General features: G+C 58.6%; 1 protein-coding gene across 3 annotated transcripts in view; it reads right to left on the bottom strand.

The window, feature by feature from the left end:
- Window positions 1-10,586, bottom strand: part of TMED3 (transmembrane p24 trafficking protein 3) — a 94,718-nt gene extending 84,132 nt beyond the window's left edge. The window contains exons 1-3 of one of the 3 annotated variants that reach the window (XM_043553861.1): window positions 10,311-10,586; window positions 8,750-8,998; window positions 2,617-3,428 (exon numbers count right to left, since the gene is read on the bottom strand). In XM_043553861.1, the coding sequence (XP_043409796.1) occupies window positions 3,192-3,428; window positions 8,750-8,998; window positions 10,311-10,496 (672 nt within the window). In that variant the 5' untranslated portion in view covers window positions 10,497-10,586 and the 3' untranslated portion in view covers window positions 2,617-3,191. Of the gene's footprint in view, window positions 1-2,616; window positions 3,429-8,749; window positions 8,999-10,310 lie in introns of those variants that run through there. The other 2 variants (XM_043553860.1, XM_043553862.1) reach the window with 2 other exon arrangements.
- Window positions 10,587-16,489: the final 5,903 nt, after the last annotated feature.

Raw genomic sequence — 16,489 nt, 5'->3', positions numbered from 1 at the left:
CCGACAGGCAGGACAGGCGGGCACGGGGCCTCGGTCCGTCCTCCAAGTCCCCTCGTCAGTGCCGGCCCGGCCCCGGCCCCTTCCCGCTCCTCCACACGCTGTCCCACCTCCCCGAGGTCGCGGGCACAGAACGCGTCCTCGGATGCTCGCGCCCTGCCTGCTTCCGTAGTCCCTGCAGGCCGCGTCTGGAGGATGGCCGCTCGCCAGGTCACCGCCCCGAAGAGGGCACGGGACGGGTCAGCCTACTCTTACACACAGGCCCGTACACGCGTACCACACACGTGCTTACACGCACGCAAACTAAGACACACACCGTGCACACGCACGCACGCACGCACGCACACGCTCCCCTGTTGTGCAGCCTCCAGCTGCCGGTCCGAGTGCAACACACCCAGTGCGTCCGTGAGCGCTGGCTGTAAAACGCACAAACCGAGGATCGCTCCACACACGCAGTCCCCCCACCCCAGGGTCGCACCCGCCTGACAACCAGTCCTGTTAAGATGAGCTGCCCTGTGTGGCCAATTAGAGAGACTACAGTTAATACTTCAACTGCCTAAAACATGACAAGTCAAGAATGAAAAGGACACGCAGCTCACATAGATGCTCTGCGAGGGCACGCCACGGGAGAAGCCAGACGCCCTTCTGAAGGCTGTCCGGCAGAGCTGGGACCCCTGCCCCCAGCCCCCTCACCTACCTGGGCCTCCTTCCCTCCGCGAGGGACACGACTAGCAAGAGACGTGACTTGTTAAAACAAACGTGGCCTCGCACTCCAAGAGGGAGCGTGAACAGCGTGGTCTGTGGGCGCCCCCGAGAGTCGCGGCAGCAGCGGCCTCCTCTCCAGCAGGCCAGGTGCCCTCTGGGAATTCACACGCGGGGCACTTCCTCCTGTAGCCCCTGGGTCTCTCACACGAACCCCCGGACACACAGAAGCTTCCTAGAAAGCGGAATGGCCCTGTCTGGGCTCTGCCGCCCTCGCTGGCCTCAGGCAGGCAACCGTTTCCCATCAAGTTTTGCAAGGCTTGTCCGTGACCGGCAGAATCAAGGACCCGTCACATGAGCACAGCACCCGGGCAGGGACATCCGGTGACAAGCCACTGCAAGCTGCTGAACGTCCGCCCCGCAAGGAACGCCGCGAACGGCTGGCTGTACGTTTTCACCTTTAGATTTTGACGTTCGAAGCCTCTCAGGTACCATTACGTCTGGTTTATTTACTCGTCTTGCTGGAGAGAGTGACGAAAGAGGGAATCGGCGGGTCTGAGCCCAGCGCTGCGCGGGGCACATTCACTCACGTGGTCTCACGCGGGGCTGGAAGACACACACGCACGCCTCCACCTGCAGACCCACCTACACGGTCGGAGGGCGGCGGCCTCTTCCCGGGCTGCCCGCCCCGGGGCTTCCGTGTATCCAGAGCTCTGTTCTGACCCTCACTTCGCGGAATCTGCAACACCTGTCATTTCCTTCCTCCCCACCTCTGTCCTGCTTTAAGTTGAGCGGGGCATTAATTTTTTAAATAAGGGAGAGGAAATGCCATCAGGGACATAGGCACAGATAAGCAGTATTTATCTTTCAGCTAAGCTAAGTAAGCCTCACGGATATTCGTTTCCACGTGACGTGTTCCAGTGCACCTCGCCCACGACGCGTTCACACCTGCCAGACGGCGCGGGCTTCGGATTTCTTGGTAGAGGTACTTTAAGGCAAACATCGGATCTTCCTTCGAGAGCTATTACGGAGACAGGTGATCAGTAATGCATTAACTTCTTACCAACAGGCAATGCTATACATTCAGTAACAAATAATGTATTAAGACCTTAGTACGTGGCAGGCGCTATTCTAGGGACCAAGGACACGACATGGAGTTTACATGTAGTGGCGTAAGAAGGACAATAAGCAGACAAGTACACGTATGTGTCAGTGGTGACAAAACTAGCTTCGAAGAAAAGCAGGGACAGGGAGACGAGGAGGCCGGGGCAGGTGAGAGGCTGCCATCTCGAATGGAGTCGTTAGGGTAGATCTTGCTGCTAATGTGACATCTAGCCAAAAGGAGGCCATGCAGGTGTCAGAGAGATGGTGTTCTAATTGGAAACGGCATGTGCAAAGGCCCTGGGGCAGAGGCAAGGCCCAGTGTGTGATAGGAACAGCAAGGAGACCTGGGTGGAGTGAGAGAGGGGAGCAGGGCAGCCGGTATGCCGATGATGCAGGATCTCCCGGCCCACAGCGAGGACTCTGCCGTGACCCGAGTGACCTGTGGAGCCATGGGCAGGTGGTGACCCAGAATGACACGGTCTGACTTGGGTTTTAAGCAGACGCCGTGGCTGCTGAAATGGCACGTAGCATAGCCACTCCCCGTCTTCTCCCTGTTCTCGGCCCCTCTGTCCGGACCACATGATGACGCTGCTTCCTCAGTGACCTCCGGAGTCTGAGGCAACAAAGTAACCAAGTCCCTAGTCACTGCTTCCGCTCGCCTGGGAGATTTGCCTGCGGTCTGCGCACGCCTGCACACAGACCCCGCACACCCCGCGAGGGCAGCCTTGCTCCATCACGCCCTCTGCACGGGCGCCCACAGCCCCCATTCGTCTGTAAGCTGCTTCAGGGCAAAGAAATACAGGCACAGGTCTCCACGGTGCTCAGGCTTCGTTTTTATTAAACCATGTGCTGCCTCCGGGGAGATACAGCTGACCGAGGGCACCGGCCACCGGTTTCCTCCCGCTTCCACGGCGGGCACCTCTACTCACCCGGGACGGGAAATTTCTGCAAAGCCGCCCGCCCCGGGGCCCGGCTTCTCCAGGCACAGACAGCTCCACAGAGGGAAGCAGACTAAAGAGCCCCTTCTTCCGCACAGAGGCCTGGACACACACGGGCCGGATGACCCGGGCACCATGGGGCAGAGGGAGCTCCCGGAGCCGCCCCAGGAGGCCTCCTCTGGCCAGACGCGGCTCACTTCCTGTGGCCCTGCACAGCGGCCAGTCTCAGCCTGACCACTCGCTCTTCTCGGCACCGCACACGTAACGCAGTCAGATGCGTCCCCGTCACCGGGCTCTGTGGGCGCCGGCCGCCGGGACACCGGGAGCGGGCACCTGGGAGCTCGGTGCCCCCCCCCCTCCGACCGCCCCTCCCCGGGCGGCTCTGCCTCCGGCCCAGCAGGAGCCCGTGACCTAGGAGGGCAGCTCCGGGCTGGGGGCGGGGCGCAGGGACTAGGAGTGTGCCACCCGGGGGGCGGGCCGCTTCTCCGTGAAGAAGCTTTTCAGCAGCAGCACCTGGCTGAAACTGACCAGGAACAGGGCGACGGTCTCGCCGACAGACCAGTACGAGACCCGGCTGTTCAGCTCCTCCGCCCGCGCCCGGTCCTGGGCCTCGCGGAGCCGGTAATGCGTCTGGGAGTCAATCACCGTCTTCAGGGCCTCGTGGATGGTCACACAGGCCGACTCCATCTGGGCGGGAGGAGAAGAGCAGTCACGTTCCAACCCCGAGAGGAGCGTGCAATCCGCACACAGCCCACGCTGACACCCGGGCCACGTCCCCTGAGCCGCCGGCACCCGAGGCTCCGATTAGGAGGTGGCGGAGTCAGGAGCGGAGCCCGCGTGTCTGAGTCCCGAGCCTAGGCCTTCGAACGCGGCCCTGGGGTCTCACCTAACATTCGGGACAGTGGCGGGCGGGGACCGCCACCCCGCTGGTAGGAGGCCTGACTGACCGCTGGCCCCGCACACAGATGAGAAAACTGAGGCTCCAAGAGGCCGTGTGACCTGCCCGAGGTCAGAGACGCGAGTCACAGTCGTGGGGGCCTGTTCCTGTACACACACAGGCACGGGAAGACACCCCTCTCGTGTATGCACACACACCCGACCGCACACATGAACGCGCACGCTTACACACACACGCTCACGTGGGACCCCCTTCACCCGGCTCCACGTACTGAGGCAGAACCTTGAATCCCTTCCCCCTCCCCCACACCTGCCCGACTCCCGCGACACGATGAGCTGTGACTAGGTCACACGGCACGGCCACCCTCACGCCACGGCCACCACCCCAGCACCTGACCTGACCACAGGAGCCGCTGAAAGGGAGCAGAGCTCCAGCTGCCACCCTAGAGGACACAGGCACGTGCGGGGACCGGAGGAGGTCTCTGGGGGCCGGGGCACAACAGCCGACAAGGACCCGAACCCGCCAACAGTCTGGCGAGCGCGGAAGCTGATCCCCGGCCTCACCCCAACCCAGCCTGGGGACCCGCATGGCCCGGACCGCCCGCCTGCGGCACTGAGGTGCACGTGGTCCGCTTCGGACACTCGGTTACGCCACGAAGGGAGTCACAAGCCCGCGGTGGTCATGAGGCTCACTCACAGGTGACCTAGGACACGCATTTATCCAAAACCTAGAAGATTCTATCCCAACAAGGCCAGAGAAGCTCGCAACGCGTCCCGGAGACACCTGCTTCGGTCCCCAAAGCGCAGAGGTGAACTGTCCACACCGTGAGCGCAGGAAGGGAGGGGAGACCGAGCCACAGAGCCACCGCCTGACTGAGCCCCAACACCCACCCTTGTGTCACAAATGGAACTGTTTCCGGGAGGCAAATAGGAGACTGTGGCCAAAAAGCAACGTCGCCCTTAGTTGCCTCACGGGCTGTTCACTCCGGGCCACGGCAGGGGCCACACCAGGCCACGCGAGGGAGGACGAGGCCTCCTTTCGGCCCCGGCGTTTCCAAGGCCACGTATCGTGTCCACCCGATGACTGGTCTGCCGCCAGGGCTACGGTTTCCTGTGGACACGCGGGCGGCTGCTGTCACCCGGGTCCATGGGAAGAGCTGCAAAGTGCCACCCAGACAGGAAGCGACAGGGTCACTGCCACCCAGGTGGAATTAGGGGAGCTCCACAGGGCAGCAGTTCAAAGGGCAGAATCCAGGGTAACAAACCCACTTTCTCGGGGACACCCGCACACCCTGTCATCTCGGGCTGGCGCCCGGCGTCGTCACCTGCCTCACACTTGGTAGGCGGCTCGTACCTACAGGCGTCAGACGCTGAGAAGCGGCCACCTGATCCTGGAAGGGCTCCTGACACCAAGGAGTTCCTTGATGTGTCAACCGGCTCCAAATGCCAGCCACAACAGGACCACCAGGGGCACAGACCTCTGCCGGACACACGGCGGCATTCGTAGGCGCTGACACCCCCCACCCCCGCCCCAGCTCTTCAGGTGACACTTCTGGAGCTCACAAAGGCGCGTCCACCATCACAGAATGAACAGAGGATAAGGGCTAGGAAGGGCTAGGAAAGAGGCCGCGGCATGGGGTCAGGCTACTCTGCGAGCCTGTGTCCAGGCCAAATCACGACACGGCATTTCTGGAAGCCTCTCTAGTCCAGCTGCACTCGTCACTGTGGTTCTGCGGGCAAGACAGGGCAGAGTGGCGGACAGACGAGGGCACCGAGGGCCCCGCCACAAGTAGGTTCGGGTTGTCCTTGAGATCAGCGGGGGCCGGGGACGCACACGTAGGCATGCGCACCTGTGGGACCTGCACACGCACACACACTCACTATGCATGCACACACAGACTTTTCCTTTAAGAACGAGCAAAGGGCCCACGTGGGTTTCCGGGCTAGAATTCCACCCTCTACGCTTCGGTCCGTCCCATGCTCATTCAGAGACTCGGAGCGGGCGCTCCCTGGGCCCTGGGCCTGGCTGGGGGGCTCAGCAGTGCAGGTCGGCAGGTGCAGGCTCCTCCCAGGGCCCAGAATCACTGGAAAAGGAGGGAGGGAAGAGGAAGAGAGACAGGGAGGACCCTGAAGTCACAGGGGCAGAGGCCCGAGGCAGAGGACACGTCGGGTCCGCCGTGCGAGGCGCCACGTCGGAGGCCGCGTCCCACCCACAGGCCAGAGACGGCACCGCGGTTCTGAGAAGAGGGCGGCGGTGGCTTCACAGGAAGGTCTCAGATCAGGTCCCGGAGGGTAAAGCAGCAACGGGCGGGAACGTAGCTCTCCCAGCATCAAGGCCACGGGGACCCAGAGGCAACACAGTACATGATGCACACACCCCCCCGAAGCACCCCCTGCCCAGAAAGGCACATTACGTCCCCATCACTGGGACCCTCGCCTGTGCCAGTGCACGGCCCGTGACCACGAGCTTTCCGTTAGGAAACCCGTCCAGCCTGCTTCCTACCCTGCGGAATCCCTTCTGCTTCCAAGAACCCTGTTTTCTCAGGGCCCTGGGCCCCCTGGGCTGGAGTGTGGCTTCGCCCTGGCTGGTTCCCTGGCTGGAATCCGGGAGCCTCCCGGGGTTTCCGGTCACTGCTGTCTTGTGACAGTTGCTCCCTGGAGACACCCCGATCCGTCCCCCTCCCGGGACCATCCCCTTCCTCTGCTGCCACCCCAGCGTCTCGCCCTGTCTGTCCCGCCTGGCGATGCTCCTGTCTTCAGCCTGCAACCACCAGCAAGGTCCCCCAGCCTGTCCACGGGGCCCCCACGGACAGGAGCACTCGGGTCCTTACAGACTTCAAGAGCTCGGAGCCAGGGAAGCACGAGCTGGCCTCAGAGCAGAGGTGGGAGAACCTTTAATCCTCCCTGGAACACCAGTGAGTGGCCCGGGGCCTCTGACCTCCGCTGGAAAACCTTCAGCCTCTGCTGGGATCTGCCTGGACTCTCAGGAAGTTCGGCCGCCCCAGGGGCACCCTCCCGGCCCCTGCCCTCTCCTGGGAGCCTGGTCAGACTGGGACCCAAGCTGGAGACAAGTCCCCGTGGCCTTAGCCCCGGCCTGGACCTTGGTCACTCTGGATCCCACTCTTCCATCAGAGTTTGGATTCGGGGGCCAGAAAACATGGCCTCTGGCCCACCGCTGTGCTGGAAGAGGTGGGGGGGGGGGGGGAGGCAGAGGGTGTGAGAAAAGAGCCGGGGCCAATGGGGGATCCAAGCCACGCCAAGAAAACAAGGTCTGGGGAGGGACGTGCACCTGCCGGCCCCTCCCGAGAGCCGTCCCTTAAACCACAGCTCTGACCACAGCGCCCCGTGGCTAACTGACATGGCCACACATCTCAGCCTGCTGCCAGCTGGTACCAGCACACAGGAAATGCCCACCACACAGGAGCCAGGCTCTCAGGCGTAGACACAGACAGACGGTGCTCAAGGCTGGGGGTGGGGGCAGGCGGGGTGGTCAGAGGTACCAGGGGAAGGGACCCCCTCTGGAGGCTGGGCAGCAGAAAACAGGAGATCTGGCCACGCAGAAGGGGGTGTGTAATCAGTTTCCTGCAAGAAAACCAAATCTAATTCTAAGCCTCCAGGAAAGGATTTCTCGATCGCAGTGACCACCATTAAGCCTTTTCTCTACCCGATCTGTCTTCCACCGGTTAGAGGGGGAGACCTTCGGCTCCGCTTCCAGAGTTACCACATCGTCAGCACGGAGGCTGTTTCGTCGGTGAGCCACAGAACTCCCAAGAGTACGGGCTGTGAGACCTCCCACCCAGGACACGCCACAGGTCACGCGGCCAGGCTCAGACTCAGGGCCGTCTGGCGGAACCTGCCACGCGTGGCCACTGGCCACCTGTGACTGCTGGGTCCCGGAAATGTGGCTACGCAGCCAACGAGGAAACGAGTTTTTAATTTCATTTTAATAAACTTACGTTGCAACAGCCGTACGTGGCCAGGCCACACCCCGGACTGGGTGGCGGTAACCCCCATCTGCTCAGGGAGGGCAGACGAACCCACGGTCAGAGCCACGTGGGAGGAAGGGAGCGGGTGACCACGTGACCACCGACAGGGCCGCCCAGAAGGCGACCTGGCCCCGCTGGAGACTTAGACGCTCTGGTTTTGGATCAGGAGCAGCGCAGCCCCGACGGTCAATCCTGTCTTGTGGGGTCCCCTGGGCCCCGCCACGCAGTCATGTGGCAAGTCTGTGCCACACGCCACGACTGGGGGCAGGGGATACCAGGGTAAAGGGCACGGGTTGCTGGGCGGGCCTCGGGAAGCCGAGAGCCTGCACTGCGCGTGAGGGGCAGGAGGGAGACTGACGAAGGAGCCTGGGCTCAGTCTGTCACTGGCCCCGAGAGCCCACGCATGACCATCTATCCCCGATTCTCTTCCAGAGTGTGTGGGGCCCTGGCTGCGAGTCCGCTGCCCAAGCAGACCGTCTCTGCCAGCCCTCCCGGCATCCAGGGGGCCGCGGGACACCTGGCAACGACGGGCTGAGCAGAAGTGCGGCGAGTGACTCCCGGGCCGGGGGTCTGAAGAAGCAGGCGGGGCGGGACTTCCGGAGGGAAGTCCGCTCAGAGCCCAGAGGAATGGAGCAGGGAGCCCACCAGACAGCACCCTGGATTCCTACGTCAGTCCCTGCAGGAAAGCTCTCCACCAACCTAGGTTACCGCTTGAGTGAGAAAAGATCTGCCACAGGGTTAAGCCACCGACACGTGGCTGTCGCAGCTCACGTGGCCCTGACAACACACCGTACGAAGCAGGCGTTCGGTCTTGATGACGCACACACACTGTACATGCAGGGGTGGCGGGGGGGGGGGGGGGGGAGGCGTGGACGCCTCCCAAGCAACGCCGTTTGAAAGGCCGGTGGGAACACGGAAATTCCAGAGGATCCGGCGAAACAACGCAGAGGGAGAGCACAAGGGGGACCGTGTCCTTTAGGACTGAGCGCAGGAGGAGGTGAGGCCAACACGGAGCCACGCAGGCCGGGAGCTGGGGGCGGGGCGACTGAGTGCCGGCCAGGACCCGAGGGGAGGAGGAATGGGCTGAAGGCGGAGCCTGGCCCGCGGCCAACGACGTCCACTCACCTGGGTGAGGGCCGTGACCCTGTTCCCCATGTCTGGGAGGATGGGGGGCTCGTCGCCCACTTGGAAGTCAAAGTAGACGGTCTTGTGAGAGAAGGTGGAGAACTCATTGCTGAAGCAAAACTGATAAACGCCCTTGACCTCGGCCCGGTGCGTGAAGCTGTCGTACTGCTTCTTGGTTTCCCTGTAGATGGTCTTTCCCAGGGGGTCCTCCACGTAGCAGTCCACGTCATAGTGGCCTCCGGTAATGACCTGACAACCAGAGAGACACCCACCGTCTGCTTTACCAGTGGGGCAACCAGCGCACGTGCAATGCCGACCGGCCACCGTGAACTTCCTAGAACAGGTGCCGGGATGCTCTCGGTCGTCCTGGGGACGACGCTGAGGTTGGGAGAGGTTAAGTAAATCCGCCATGGCCACACTGCTAGAAAGGGACAGGGCTAAGATTTGAATGCCCGTCTGCCCGACTTCCCAAGGTTTTGTGCTGCAAGGGCACAATGAGCTTAATCCTTCCCCTTTTACAGAAGAGGAAACTGAGGCTCTGAGATCAAGTAAATTGCCAGACGGGTCTAGTGAATGTTAATATTATTACTGATCAAATGCAAAAAGCAAATACAGATTAGAGTGCTCATAGACCCGGTGGCCATCAGAGGTGGGAGGGTCCTTGGGAATGACACAGTTCAAACTCTTTATAAACATAAGAGTGACAAGATGGGCATTGGGCAAAATCACACAGGTGGTCATCGGCTATAACCAACGTCCATCGAGGGACACAGTCAGCAGCCTACATCTACTTCCAAAGTTCTTCTTTGGGCAGATGGGAGGATTTCCTTTATAAGTGGTCGGCCCCCTGCTGCTGGAGGTGCCGAAATCAAGGTGACCATCTCTGACAGGGCATTTCTGCCCTAGCAGTGACCAGACCACCTCCCAGGCCCCTCCAGCCTCATAATGACCGGTTTTTAGTGATTGTACGGGGGAGGGGGAGGGGGACTGTTAACCCAGACACAATTTGCATGTTGTCCACAGAGATGTCAAAGTGGCCATACCAGCGACCCAGAGGCCATCCCACACCATGTTGTCCCCAGGCACAAGCCTCCTGCAGTGGCTCTGGCCAGAGAGGACCCATGAAGGGCCTGCCTCACTCCTGCTTGCTCACGCCACCTCATCCCGGGAATGCCTGGGAGCAGGTGTCCACGGGCAGGTGGCCGTCTGGGGAGGATTCCCACTGGCACCCCAACCCCAGATCTGCCCACTAAACCTCCGGGGCAGATCCCTCACCCGAGACCAGTCCCCACCCGTGCGCCGGGCGGTCTGTGGGAGGAGGCGGGAGTGCAGGAGCGGCAGCATATGGCCACAACAGGACTGCTTGCTGGTAAACACTGCGCATTGTCCCCACCCCTGCGCTCACCCCGCCTCCGCCTGTAAACCCTGGAGAAGCGGGGAGTACGACCACGAACCCACCTCCCGCCCCCACTGCCGTGCTGGAGTACACGCGGGACGAGGCGGGCCGGGAGCGCTGCCTCCCGGCCCGCCCGCAGTGCCGCCCGTGGGGGCGCGGCCTCACCTGGTAGTCCAGGGAGAACTTGGCGCCCCGCTCCACGTCCTCGTGGAAGCACTGCTTGGCGCTGTCGGGCAGCTCGAAGGTGAGCTCGGCGCCCCGCGGCCGCTCGGCCCGGAGCAGGAGCAGCAGCAGCAGCAGCAGCAGCGGTGGCGACGGCGGGGAGCCGGGACGCGCGCCCGCGGGGCCCATGGCGCTCCAGTCCGGTCCCGGCCGGGGCGGCGGCTGCCGGGCGCTGGGCGCGGACGTGGCGCCCAGGCGGCGCTTCCGGGGAAGGCGCCCCGCCCCTTCCCTGCCGCGCGTGCGCGCTGGCTCCGCCGGGCAGGCCACGCCCCCTCCCCCGGCGGCGCCCGGCTTGGCGGGAGGGCTGGGGGCGGGGCAGGCGGGCGCGCTCCGCGGGAGCCCCGCACCCTGGGGCCACTGAGGCTGCGCTCAGCCGCTCAGATGTCTGGGCTATCAGGACAAGGCAAAGGTTCTCCTGGGATAAAACGCTCTTTCTTTCTTTCCTTTGCCTTCTCAAAACCACGAAAGCGGGGAAATTGACTTACTGCCTTATCCATTACCATTGGCCTAAGAAGATATCTTGTATAATCGCTACTACAGGGTTTTGATATTCTAAGAGCAGGTAAAACAGAAAAGACACCGACTGTGGTCTGGCTACTCAGTAAAGAATTTTTCGGGACAGCGTTATCACATGTGTACCCGGATTTCCGCAAAGAATTGTACCGCCGTATAGAGACCCCCACGTGGACGACAGGGAAGTGTACCGCCGCAGGGCACATCTGGCCGTGAATTAACGTGCGAAGCTCTGTCAAAGCAATCAGAACGTGTAATGTCATATTTGATGACTCTGTACCAGGCTCAGAGAAGGTATGTTGTGGTGTGCCTTGAGGCTCTTTCCCTGGTTCTGTCCTGTGGCACTTTAATTTTTAGTAACTGATATGTGTGTGTGTGTGTGTGTGTGTGTGTGTATACATACATATACATATATATACACATATATATGTATATATATATCGATATCAATATATGCATATATATCGATACATATGTATATGGAAAAAACATGTAAGAAATAATCATTTCATCTAGATGCACCGAGGGAAGAAGCAAATGACAGATGTAAGACTAAGATGACCTTGGCCAGCTGCGGTGCTAAGATTCACAAGAAATTTTGCCAGGTTAAATGTTAAGTCCTGTGTTTAAGTTCCAAGAAAACACCTGCATAAGCTCAGAGGCGGGAAGCCTGACACGGCCATAGCTCAGGCCAGGGCATTCGAAGCCTGAGCCTCAACAACACTTAGCTGAGGGTAAGAGTGGAAATGCACCAACTGAGCAAGGAGGCCTGACTCGCCCCCTGGGGGTTAATGAAGGAACAGAACTGTCACAGCACCTACGGGGTGGAAGGCAGTAACTGTCACACTGTCTCAGGCACTGATCAGAGCACATCTGTGTTACTACCTTGGGAGGGACATGAATAAAACAGGGGAATACGTCACAGCGAGGTAGTTAGGAGGGGACCAGTCTAGCAAGCTGCCAGGAAGGCTGCTCAAACAAAGTGAAGTCAAAGGAAACAGGATATAACCTTGAAGAATAAAATCTAAGGATGAAGAAAGTGTTAACTTTAAAAAGTTTGCATAACAGCAATCTTTACAGCTACCATTCAGCACCTACAAGGTGCCGGCCTGCAGTGTTAGCTGCTCACACACTTCATGTATTTTGCATTAATTAATCTGCACGAGCGGCCATGCAAAAACAAACCAAAAAAAAGTGTTATTATTCCCCCTTTGACAAAGAAGAAACAGAAGCTCAGGAGGTTTAATTAAACAGCATTGGTTTCGGTCGGCCTTGGCCGTGTGAGTGAGTGACTTAAACCAACAAAGACGCACAATTTCTCGTGATTTCGTGGTTGGCTGGGTGGTGCTTCAGCCGCTTTTGCTTGGGCTTATTCACGCAGCCGCCTTCGGCCAAGGGTCCTCGGGGCTGGAGGTCCAAGATGGTCCCACTGAAGAGGCGGCCGGCTGACGTAGGCTGCTGGCTAGAGCAGCTCAGTTTTGCATGCATCGTCTCCCTCTTGTGGTCTACATGATTTCTTCATATGGCAGGCTCAGGGCAGCATCCCACGAGGGCCAGGACAGAAACAGCAAGGCCCCCCCACAAAGAACTACACTCCAATATCACTTTTGTCACTTTCTGTTTGCCGAAGCAAGTCCAAGGCCAGACCAGGTTCGAGGTGAAAAAATGGACTCCATCTCTGGAGGGAGGAGGCCTAAGTCACGTTCAGAGGAGAAGTATGTTGGGTGGCAGGAATCTGTGGCCACTAAACAAGCTGCCAGGGTCCCCAAACTCAGCTTGTTAATAGCTAAGCTAGGGGCGCCTGGGGGGCTCAGTTGGTTAAGCGTCCAATTCTTGGTTTTGGCTCAGGTCATGATCTCTCGGTTCGTGGGTTTGAGCCACGCATCTGACAGCACAGAGCCTGCGTGGGATTCTCTCTCTCCCTCTCTCTCTCTTTCAACATAAATAAACAAACTTTAAAGAAAAAATCATCGAGCAGAAACTGGGTAAACAAACAATTCAAATGTTGTCCCCAGTGAATGAAAACACAACTCTAACTAGATTAAATGATATAAGAATATCTTAATTCATGTAACAGGAAGTTCAGAGGTAATGCAGCCTGCAGGCGGAGCATGATCAAGGCTCCAGTCTGTCTCCCTACCAGCTCTGCCCTCCTCTGCACGTTGGTTTATCCTCTGACTCTATTCTCTCATTGTCAAAAGAGGGCTGTCAAACCAAACAAACAAACAAATAAGCTTCGGAACAACATGTTTATTTGGTCATATCTAGTAGGAGGTAGAGAAAATCTGTCAACCAGGGGATGTATGTCCTTCGTTCAGCCCACGTGGTCCAGTCAGGCCATGTCTCCTCTGGATCTAAGGCACTGAGAAGGGAAGGCCGTGTGGTGATTGGCTTAGGCTGGATCCTTCAGCCAATCACTGATGAGGAGAATGGACTTGTCCTGATTAACTCAGACCAATCAGGACTTCCCTTGGAGGGAGCTGGGGAGGGAGCAGTGTGGCTTTAGTCAAAAGAGAGGCCAGGATATGGGGTGACCACGTGAACAAAAGCAGGCCCGAACGGAAAGGAGAAAGGAGGAATCAGACCAGCTAGGCAAGCAACAGTGCCCACCGTGGCAGGGAAAGGATTAATACTTCTTAAATTCTAATGGGATCGTTACAAAATTAACGTAGACCCTTACCTCTCACCGTATGAGAAATTCTTTTTGCTCTGGATCAGGGATGTCTATGATTCTGGGTCCGTCATCCCGGATGAGGCAGAGGATCCAGAACGGAGGTCCGGGGCGGGGGAGGGGGGGTGTCGTGTTCCGCGGGCTGTTTCTTTGGGCTGGTCCACACCTGCAGGGCCTGTGTGCCACCTTCTGTCCCCCCATCACCTCTCCCCCCTCCCATCCTCCTCCTCCCCAGTCCTGACACATCACGCTCACCCTGTTCTGTGAACCGCATTACGTTTTTTACTCTGTGATGTCAAAACCCCCTGTCCACGATCAGTCCACGGAAATTGGATCACAGAACCACCTTCAGCTGAGGATGCCCGGTGAGAAGCGTCCGACACTTTTCCCTGCGTTGACCTGCTCTGGTATCATCATAGCTGTAAAGCATTACCCCCTTTCATTCCTTGTGGTCTGTTGCTTACCCCTGACGACCTCCCCGGGGGCAAATGCCATGGGTGACGCTTCTGTCCTTTGCACAGTGCATGCCGTGGGCTCTAGAACACCCTTGGGTGTGAGAAACGTCTCACTCCTTTACTCTTCTAAATCTAGTTAAGAGTGATCTGCTCCCCTCCCCCCCCACTTAACAAAGATGGTAAGAGTGCCCATGTCGTCCCGGGGGAGCTCCCCGCGCCCGTCTCCTGTAGGTCTTCAATGTTGCACGGAGTTCTGGTCCCCGGGCTCTGTCATCCACAGGCTCACTGGCCACGTGGATACATGTGCTGTCTGAGCTGCAGGGCTCCTGCAGGGCCAGTGGCTCAGATGCCCCCTGCCCAGCCTGACCCCCACCCGGCCCCCGCCCGGCCTCGCAGGACGCACCATGGACCACTCCCCTCTACCATTTTGTTCTGGAAGGGGGCGAGGTCCGCTCAAGGGACCCCAAACTTCCAAGCCTTTTATCAATCCTGGGACTGCGCCTCCCCCGCTCCAGGTGGGCCCCTGTGGCCTTATCCCCCATCACTTCTCCTCCCCCCGCAGGGCCCCTCGTAATCTCTCCTCAAAGGATTCGGAAACTCGTGGGCCTGCTTCTCCTGAAGATAGAAGTGGGGAAGGGACATCCTGAAGCCAGTCCGTTTTTGTATTTTTGTTGGCACAATTTCTTTCAACCGTCTAGGGGAGGCCCCAGAGGTAAGGTTGGAGCTGTCCAGAGAGTCAGGGAGTGTGGATGAAATTTGAATCACAGAACCCTGGACTCTAAGAGACAAGGGCTAGTCCATTGGATTCTTATGCTCCGCCCCGGAGCGGGACCTTGTGTAACACTCGCCGACAGGCCAGCCCAGCGACTGCTAAGTCCCCACAGGTGGCGTGTGTCAGACAGCCCTGGGGGAGGCCCGAGCAGTGAGGCCAGAGGAAGGAAGCCCAGCTCTCCCAGGGGAAATGCCCCTCTCATCCATTGCCCCTTTCTAACTGAGAGCGAAACTCCCACACTTCACTTACACTTTTGTGTAAGCAAAAATTAATTTTCAAAATGATGAGTGTGTAAAATATTGGGTGTCTGCTAAGGTAGACGTTATGGGGCAGTCACGTCAACCCCGTCGTCAGGAAGAGGTAATATTTATCGCTGAGATTTCACTACAGAAAAACGGAGAATGCTATCGAAAGGATTGCAGAGTATCTTTTATTGACGTGTTAGAAATGCCTAACAGTTCCGATACATGGATTTTGATACATCTTCGAGCACGTCGTCGGCTTGAGGCTAGAGTAGAACGCCGTAGAGAACGAGCTCAAGCAACAGGGAGACGTCCAAAGCACCAACACAGAGGCAGACGTTCAGACACAGCCTGCGTTTTGCAGGATACCGTTCACGGGATGAAATTCTAAGAGAATTGACAATGATTCAAACAAACAAGTGAAACAAAAACCGGCTTTGGAGTGTCTAGAAATTAAACCGAAGTCCCAGACTTTAAACTTTAGACTCGTGTCCCATATTTTGATGAACGTTCCGGAAGGTCTCAAGTGGATGGATGGGTTGTTAAAACCACAGATGGCAGCGAAATTCTGTAGTGACGCCAGGATCCCGAAAAGAAAAGCTAATCTCCGACCTATGAAGCACATTTGAATCTAAAATACGCTTTTAAGAAGCATCGTTGTGAGGTTTGTTAACCTGGACAAAATCGCCTGCTTATGCACGAACCAGGATAAAGCGTTGTGGGCACACTAGGTTGGAACGGCCTAATTCAGCTACTGAATCGTCAAACAGGGATGAGACAGGGACGATTCGGTGACTGTCTAGAGGAAGGCCAAGGGGAGGGGCACAAGTGACCGATGCAGGCGGGGAGTGCCGTGACAGCGCCTGCCACAGGCATCCGGGGACGGACAGGTCACTCCGGCTGAGTAGCTACCCCGTTTCGCGTTTCACCTGAGCTCATCGCTATGGATGTGCCGTGCTCGCTACCGGGATGAATCAGGCTTTCCAGTCTTGGCTGAAGGTTCAGACAAATGCTCGTGTGCAGCGCTGCTCCCCCACAGTTAGATGCAGGGCTTTCACCAGCACGAACGACGCTTGGAGAGCACTGGCCACACGTGCGTGTGCACACACGTGTGTGCGTGCGTGATGTGCTGACAACAGCGGTTGTCTGTACGGTTCTCTCTGTAATGCTTCGGAGGGTGTTTCTCTGCCGCTCATCGTGTGCCTTTGGTAGGAACCATTCGAGACTAAAGGGCCCTGGAAAGAACACGGATTGTCCACACTAAACCAAGTCCGCGAGCCCTCGGTTTGCGCGAGTTTATGAGCTTTTCTTCCCTCCCTGCAAGGAACACAGGGCCACCGGCACTTCCGTTTGTGTTTGCCGGGAATCCTGAGAGCCCGACCACAGTCGTCCTACAGAAGCACAGTTCGAACGGCTTCAAGTGAGGGGCAGGGCCGAGCCAGCCAGACCGCGTGCGGCTTCGTGGGTCT

The sequence above is a fragment of the Prionailurus bengalensis genome, chromosome B3 (genome assembly GCF_016509475.1).
Source record: "Prionailurus bengalensis isolate Pbe53 chromosome B3, Fcat_Pben_1.1_paternal_pri, whole genome shotgun sequence".
Lineage (NCBI taxonomy): Eukaryota > Metazoa > Chordata > Mammalia > Carnivora > Felidae > Prionailurus > Prionailurus bengalensis.
Note: the sequence above shows the minus strand (reverse complement) of the source record. Positions and strands in the feature narration are given on the sequence as shown.